The sequence below is a fragment of the Octopus sinensis genome, linkage group LG9, assembly GCF_006345805.1.
Source record: "Octopus sinensis linkage group LG9, ASM634580v1, whole genome shotgun sequence".
Taxonomy (NCBI): Eukaryota; Metazoa; Mollusca; class Cephalopoda; order Octopoda; family Octopodidae; genus Octopus; species Octopus sinensis.
In genome coordinates, this window is record NC_043005.1 from 5,863,529 (window position 1) to 5,872,068 (window position 8,540).

The following is an 8,540-nucleotide window of genomic DNA, read 5'->3' on the forward strand; positions in this document are numbered from 1 at the left end:
GACTTGAGACAGGATTGGCATTAGTATTATAACATTGCTGGCAGTGCTAAGTGGCTGATGAACTACCTTGTGGGACAAGCCCTTTAAACACACACACACACACACACACACACACATTATTTTAAATAATGATATATGTAACCCCTACTAAATATGTTGAGTGCCTCTTTCTTTCATTTGTCCACTAACTCATATATATGAAGGGGTGCTAAAAAGTTCCTGGGTTTAGGGGTATTGCAAAAGGTCTGGTTGGAGGCCCAAACTTTTAAGTTCTTTTACAGGGCGTAGAAAAACTGAACGATAACTGCTATAAATGTATGAATCTGAGGAGAGAATATGTTGAATATAATTGTAATTAACTGTATGAGTATATTATATATATATATATAATATATATATAATATATATATATATATACATACATACTTACGTACATATATATATACATACATATATATACATATATATATACATACATATACATATATATATATATATATATATACATACATATACATATATATATATATATATATATATATATATATATATATATATATATATATATATATATATATATATATACATACATATACATATCTATATACATACATATATATATAATACATATTATCCGCACAGCTCAAAGTAAGGTGAATAAAATCAAAATAAGCAACAGGATATCAAGTAGTAATGCAGTACGACTGTTTCAAGGGCATCCATTTAATTGAGCAATGCAGTCATTACATCAATTTAAATTCAGTGCTATCTTAAGCTGCACAAATAAAGAAATGGAACAATTTTTCTTAAATATTTTAACAGAGTAAGAAGATGTAGCTAAGAATAGACTACAACTTCCAAGAATTGAATGGATCATAGCTGGGGGTCATAGGGTTGTAATTCATTTCTAATTCATTTATCTCTTTATCAACTACTAAATCTGGGACTAGAAGACTCTCTCTCTCTCTTTCTCTCTCTTTTACTTGTTTCAGTCATTTGACTGCGGCCATGCTGAAGCACCGCCTTTAGTCGAGCAAATCGACCCCAGGACTTATTCTTTGTAAGCCCAGTACTTATTCTATCGGTTTCTTTTGCCGAACCGCTAAGTGATGGGGACGTAAACACACCAGCATCGGTTGTCAAGCAATGCTAGGGGGACAAACACAGACACACAAACACACAAACACACATACATACATATATATATATATATATATGTATACGACGGGCTTCTTTCAGTTTCCGTCTACCAAATCCACTCACAAGGCATTGGTCGACCCGGGGCTATAGCAGAAGACACTTGCCCAAGATGCCACGCAGTAGAACTGAACCTGGAACCATGTGGTTGGTTAGCAAGCTACTTACCACACAGCCACTCCTGCACCTGTTTCTACTTTGAATAAAGGACAAGAGTGTGTTGACAGTTCATGGCTGGGTATGGTTATAAATATTATCAAATGTATCCCTTTTACTTCAGGGAGGAAATAAGATATTAAGGGTAGTCAGATGGATATAAGTAACTGTCTATAAAAAGAAGCAGGGTAGGAGTAGACTTGTATATAGATAGTTGATAATAAGACCAACATTAATTTAGGTGGTTGCTGGTCTAAAATAGCATTATATAGTTATAGAATTAAAATTATATCAATCATATGTCTACCTGCTAGAAATGAGAGCTAAAACCTTCGTTTAAATCATCAAAATGACGCTGAAAATAATAACAAAATCAACAGTACTCAGGTGAAACGGATTGAAAAAATTCCCTCACATACTTATATAGCATAAAGCTATATTAATATTGCTGTTATTATCAACTATTTATATTGTCTTTGATAATAATAGCAATATTAATATTCTGTTGCATCTGGGGAGAGTCATTTTCTTTTTGTGCCTTATAATGTAACAAACTCACCGGTAAAATTTCCACTTTTTCTTATTTTTATTTTCCTAAAATTTTCATTGCATCTTGCAACCTTTTCAATAGTCTTGACTCTGTCCAAGACAAAATGAAAATTTTAGGAAAATAAAAATAAGAAATAAGTGGAAATTTTACCGGTGAGTGTGTTACATTATAAGGCACAAAAAGAAAATGACTCTCCCCAGACACAACAGAATATGTTTCAACACACGAACTCATATGAAGAATCTTGCAAACCAAATCCCAAAACGAAATAGCAATATTAATATCTATATAAATATTCAATCCTGAATAATTGTTCCTGATGTGTATGTGTGTGTGTGTGTGTGTGTGTGTGTGTGTCCTTTTGTCGTAACAGCTCTCAATAGTTGTAAACCACTGTCAGCCTCATACAGTTAGCAATATTTCTCCATGTCTGGCCAATGGGAAATATTACATTATTTGGAAGCAGGGTAAGTGTTGGCACTTCATGATTTATCCTGTAAATGTTGGTAATTTAGTCATAAATAAATAAAAACCCCAATTTCTTGTTAATTTTATGGTCAGGTAATGGGTAAATTCTTTCTTTTATTGCCTTTGTTTTCAGACCAGAATGTCTACAACCCCAACTTACAGGTTGTCCAGGATATGATGAGGCAGCAAGTAGAATTTACACAGCAGTTCTGCGAATCACAGAAATACCTTTACCATACTCTCACAGACAGTATTCAACCATCCTATGTATACACTACACTGAAAGACACCAAAGAGGTGACAGAATAACTTTGGAATTATTCAAGAAATATTGCATGTGTATGTCTGCTGGTGTGTGCATGCATGTTTTTCTGTTTTTTATTAATGGCCTGTATAATTTGAGTAACCATGTTGCTTCTCTACAGCAAGAAACTTGTTCTGTTCTGGTCCCTCCTTTCATACTTTTACCCCACATCTCCTAGCATAAAACCACTTCTCTCTCTCTCTACTGTAGTCTCTCTCAATCAAGGGGTTCATTTATTTTGAAAGCTGCACAGTGTCTTTATTAGTGCTGTGCCATGCAAAGAAGTGCATCCGGTTCATTCTGTATAGTGATTGGCATTAAGAAGGGTTTCCAGCTGTAGAACCTACACCAGGATTGAGACTTGGATCCTGTTTAACCATTGAAACCATATCAGCAGGATAAGTGGATGTTGAATGATGATGATAATGATGGGGGCAACATTAATGACGATAAGTACGGGGCTGTGATGATGGTGGTGGTGATGGCTTAGTCAAAGGGAGAAGGGTATTGTCTATGACCTTTTGCCAGGTCCTGTGGAGACTGGAGGGGTAAAAAGCACTGGTGTTGGTGCCACATAAAAAGCACCCAGTACACTTTGTAAGGTGGTTGGTGTTAGGAAGGGCATCCAGCCATAGAGACCAAACTAAAATAGACAATTGGAGTCTGATTGAGCTCTCTGGCTTGCTAGCTCCTGTTAAACCATCCAACCCATGACAGCACGAAAATCGGACATTAAATGATGATAATGATGACTTGACTCAAATAGCTGTAACAGAGTGGATTCCACGAAAATTGGTGGTGTTGTTGTTGTTGGTGGTGGTGGTGGTGATGTAAAATTGGGAAATTCCGTGCTTTGAAAACAAAGTACAGCCTATCCGATGACCTAGTACACTGTTTCTTGTCCACTTACAAAGTTTTTGTCAGTCTGTGGCCAAGGTTAAAGACACTTGCCAAAGACGATCATGCTTGGTGAGATTGAACACAGAACCATGTGATTGTGAAGGGGACTTCTTAGGCACTTCAGTGTGTGTGTGTGTGTGTGTGTGTGTGCATATCTCCATGTCTGTATGTGTATATCTGTGTGTGTGTGTGTATGTGTGCAGATGTATGTGTAAGTGTTTGTGCCTTCATGTTTCTGTGTATGCATCTGTGTCCATATCTGTATGTATATATCTATGTGTATGTGTGTGTGTGCATGTGTCCACATATCTGTATATCTGTATGTGTGTTTGTGTGTGTGTGTGTCTAATTAAGTGTTGTTTGTAATCTGAGGTTGTAGGAGAGTGCAGTGTCCACAGATTTTTCAAATCCTCTTTAAATAACAAATTAGGTCAGTTGCAGTTGAGTGAAGTTAATAATGTTAATATTTAGTTTAAACTTATAAAGGTCAGGAATCATCATCATCATCATCATCCTCATCATCGTTTAACGTCTGTTTTCCATGCTGGCATAGCTTGGATGGTTTGACTAAGATCTTGAGAGCCAGGAGGCTGCACCAGGCTCCAATCTGATCTGGCAATGTTTCTACAGCTGGATGTCCTTCGGTCTCAAAAATTTGTCCTACGAAGAAAGGCTGAGGAAGCTCGACCTTTATTCTCTTGAAAAACGCCGCCGTCGTGGTGATCTCATTCTCGCCCACAACATCATAAGCGCGGAAGTGTACCTCTCGAAAGAGCTGTTCTTCACTCCTGCTCCGGAGCGTCGGCTGCGGGGTCATTCCGAAAAGCTCTACCTGCGACGATTTCATCTCAATCGAAGGAGAGGAGCTTTCTCCGTCGGGTTGCGGATCCGTGGAACAAGCTGCCAGATGAGATGGTGAAGATGCCGACGACCGCTTTGTTCAAAGCCTCCCTGGACCTCAAGTGGCCTGAACTCTTTACATGAACACCACCCTGTACTTAACTCCATGTCCCCCTACATGGCCTTGCTATTTGCTTTTGAGCCAAATTAACTAACTAACTAACTAACATTTCTAGAGTGCAGTGGGTGCTTTTTATGTGTCACTGGCACAGGAGCCAGTCAGGCGGGCCTGGTATCGATCATGTTAGGATAGTGCTTTTTACGTGTCACTAGCATGGAAGCCAGTCAATGGGTAGGTGAAAACAGACAGATGAAAGGATCACAAAGTTAGAGAAATAAGGGAGCTTTTTTGTAGCAATAATTAAAGATGTGATTATATCTAGATTTTCTTCATTGTCATCATCAACCATAATCTTTAATCATCATAATCAATCAACATTAGCCATGAATCATCACCATCATCAGTCATCATTTGTTATAATCAATCATCTTAATCATCACCGCTAATTATCATAATCATCACTGTTAATCAGCATCATCAGTCATCATCTGACAGCAATCACTATCAATCATCTTCATTATCAGTCATCAGTGGGCATCATAAAAATCAGCAATTATCATCATTATCCTCCATCATCGATCATCATCATCAGTCATCATTATAATGATCAACATTAATCATCATAACCAGAAACGTCATCATCATCATTTCTTAGTCATTGTTTTAACAATTGCCTTCATCATCATCACTTATCATTGTCATCATCATCATGTGCTATACTCCACCAGAGCCTGGACAAAATACCATATTCTTCCTTGATGATGGAATGAAAGTGACTGTCTTGGAGGTCCCCCTCTTCCTTTCCCACCTCACCTCATCTTTCCCACAGTTGCTGTGCAGCTGATTTGAGAGAGAGAGGGGGAGGGGGGAAGTGAGAGTGGGGAATCAACCCTGGTATTTGACTGGTACCTTATCTTCATTGGGAGGCTGAAAGGCAAATTTGACCTCAGCAGGATTTGAACTCAGAAAGCCAAGAGCCAAAACAAATCCCACAGAACATTTGTCTGACTCCCCTAATCATTCACCACCACCCTTATACACAGTTTCTTTTATGTTCTTTGGTTTGGAATATTTGGTTTGAGATATTAATAATCTCTGAGGCAGAACTGGCAGCAGATGCTCACCAAGATGCTTTGCAGTATTTAGTTGTGGCCAGGTGGTGAGCTGGCAGATTCGTTAGCACAGCAGGTAAAATGCTAAGCAGCATTTTGTCTGTCTTTACGTTCTGAGTTCAAATTCTGCCCAGGTTGATTTTGCCTTTCGTCCTTTTGGGGTTGATAAAATAAGTACCAGTTGAGCACTGGGGTCAATATAGTTGAGTTACCCCTCCTTTAAAACGTTGCTGGCCTTGTGCCGAAATTTGAAACCAATATTTAATTGTGGCAAGCTGGCAGAGTCTTTAGCATGCCAGGCAAAGTGCTTAGTGGCATTTCGTCTGTCTTCACATTTTGAGTTCAAATTTTGCTGAGGTTGACTTTGCCTTTCATCCTTTCAGGGTCAATAAAATAAGTACCATTTGAACACTGGGGGGGTCAATGTAATTGACTAGCTCCCTTCCTCAAAATTTTGGGTCTTGTGCATATAGTAGTTTAATAATGGAAGGCAAGGTTTACGTCTCCTTCCATCATCTTTCTTGTTCTTCATGTAGTTCAGGCTTTGGCAGGCGAAGAGAAAAGACTTCAAGTACAACTGCTATTTACAACTGGTTTATTTACTGGAAAGGGTGAAGTGTGCTGCTCTCAGCTACCATCTTAAACTCCGATTGTGTGGGTGCATTGCCTCTGGAGACAGGCAGAAAGCTCTGCCAGTGTTGGTGTTCAGCCAGTGCTGCTGTGTAATGGCGCCAAAAGAGACAGGTCTGAATCAGTTTTCCGTCTACATCGTTTCCATCGTGAGCCTCGTTGTGATCTCACGCATGGCAAATAGATACAGGTGAGGTCTCGCTCCAGTCTTGGAGATGGCAATAAGCTACCATGAGATCTCATCCAATATGGCACTGGCTGCCTGTGCTGCTACAGTAGAATGGAATATTTAGTTGTGGCACTTGATGTTTTGTGTTCAAATCGTACTAAAGTCACCAGTAACAAGGCAGCAGAAATGACAGAAGGCCAGATCAGATATTTAGTTTTGCTTGTGTTACTTTATGTTCTCAGTTAAACTTCCACCAAAAGAGACTTCATCATTTCAGGTTTAATAATATAACTTAACCACTTTGATATCAACCTGTCTGAAACTATTCCTGGTTCTTTGACAAAATTTCACTGTTTTAAAAACTGATCTCACTTCAAACTTTCCATCAAAATTTCATGTTCTTTTATGTTCCAAACACCAGCTTAATCCTTTCCCCACCATGTTTCTCCTGACATACACTGCCTTTGTTTTGATTAACTTTTGAAGGTGTTTGGAACATAAATTAACATGAAAATTTTGATGGAAAGTTAGATTGTAAATCATTTTAAAACAGGAAATTTGTATCAGAACCAGGCACAGTCTAAGGTGGGATGGTATCAAAAGAGTTGAAAATGGCAAAATTATTTTACTAAATTCTTTATTTTCTAAATTAATTGAAACTAAGTCAGTCTACTTCAATAGAAATATGTTAACAAAAGAGAGTTAATAGTTTGTAGTTACTTAGTTCCACACCAGCTCTGATTAAATGGAAGTGCATAGTTTATTGGTTGGGATATTGGACTCATGATCAAAAGATTGTGGTTTCGATTCCCGGACCAGGTGATGTGTTGTGTTCTTGAGCAAAACACTTCATTTTATGTTGCTTCTGTCCATCCAGTTGACAAAAATGAGTGATCTTGTGATGGACTGGCATCCCATTTGGGGGAGAATATTGTGATTTCGGTCACTTATGTGCCATGTAAACCAGGTAACCAGTCCTGTGAGTCGATATGACTTGTGAAGGATTTTTATCCCTTTTTTCATCTGATTAAGTGGACCCTTGTTATGAAAAACTTTCCAGGTTTCTGAGGGAACTGTGTTACTTTTTCTGCCTCCTGCAGTTTCACTTAATGTGTAGGGGTTCCCTTGTTGGTTTGAATAAATAACTGTTATGTCAGTCGTGTCCCTCCTCATTAAAACTCTTGAAGCTACTAATCGTTATCGTTATCACCATTATCGTTATGTTATTTTGATTTTTTAAAATAATATTTCTTCTCTTTCTCTTCTTCTCTCTCCAGTACATCAGAAAACATCGGAAACCAAAGCTAACTTTGAAGAAAGCCTTAAAACTGGTTGAATTAGAAGCACGGCTTCAGTAATTAAGTACATCCATGTTATTGGTCAGTACACAGTTTATCCGTCCACTCTCACCAGTGTCCACTTTGGCTCAACCTCTGTCCTCTTTGTGGTTACTGTTGCTGTTATCATTGTTGTTCTCAGGATTTTTATTTCAAAGACACCACATGGTTATGAATGAAAAAAGAATAAAAGAAAAGAAGGAAAGAAAAATTTAAGAAATTACATTCCTTTCATCTCATTTCATTCATTTTTGTTTATTTTTTTAATAATAAAAAAAAAAATTCCCCTTGTCATTTTTCAAAATTTTCTTCATTCTTTTTTTAATTAAAAAAAAAAACGATTGAGTTCATTGAGGTAAAGATTACTTGGATTCTTCATATTGGCAAGTGAGTGGGAAGCTGTTTAATAACTTTTGTAATGGCTTAGAAGAACAATGAACCATAGCCTTGGCCTTTGCCATCTCTCTGAGAATCATGAGAGATCAATATGTTTGAAGCTCAGCTTCAACCTCTAAAAGTTGAAAATTGAAAAAAAGGGGAGGTTTTGTAAGAAAGTTGGTCTTGTTCCAAAGAACTGACAATCTGAGAAGGATACAGCAAAACTGAACTAAAAGGAAAACAGGTATTACAAGAACCAACCATAGTATGAGAGAAGAAGACTGTGCTGGTATTTATGTGGTGATAAAGGATGACTGTTGCATAAAGGAGTGCCAGATGATACAAACCCACTCACAAGGCTCTTGTTGGCCCAGACAT

The 8,540-nt window shown here is 37.7% G+C and overlaps 1 protein-coding gene across 3 annotated transcripts in view; it reads left to right on the forward strand.

Moving 5' to 3' along the window:
* LOC115215775 (uncharacterized protein C19orf44 homolog) overlaps positions 1–8,009 on the forward strand; it is a 51,625-nt gene extending 43,616 nt beyond the window's left edge. For all 3 annotated transcript variants that reach the window (XM_029785074.2, XM_036505738.1, XM_036505739.1), the window contains exons 8-9: positions 2,505–2,668; positions 7,725–8,009. In XM_029785074.2, the coding sequence (XP_029640934.2) occupies positions 2,505–2,668; positions 7,725–7,805 (245 nt within the window). In that variant the 3' untranslated portion in view covers positions 7,806–8,009. The remainder of the gene's footprint in view (positions 1–2,504; positions 2,669–7,724) is intronic.
* Positions 8,010–8,540: the final 531 nt, after the last annotated feature.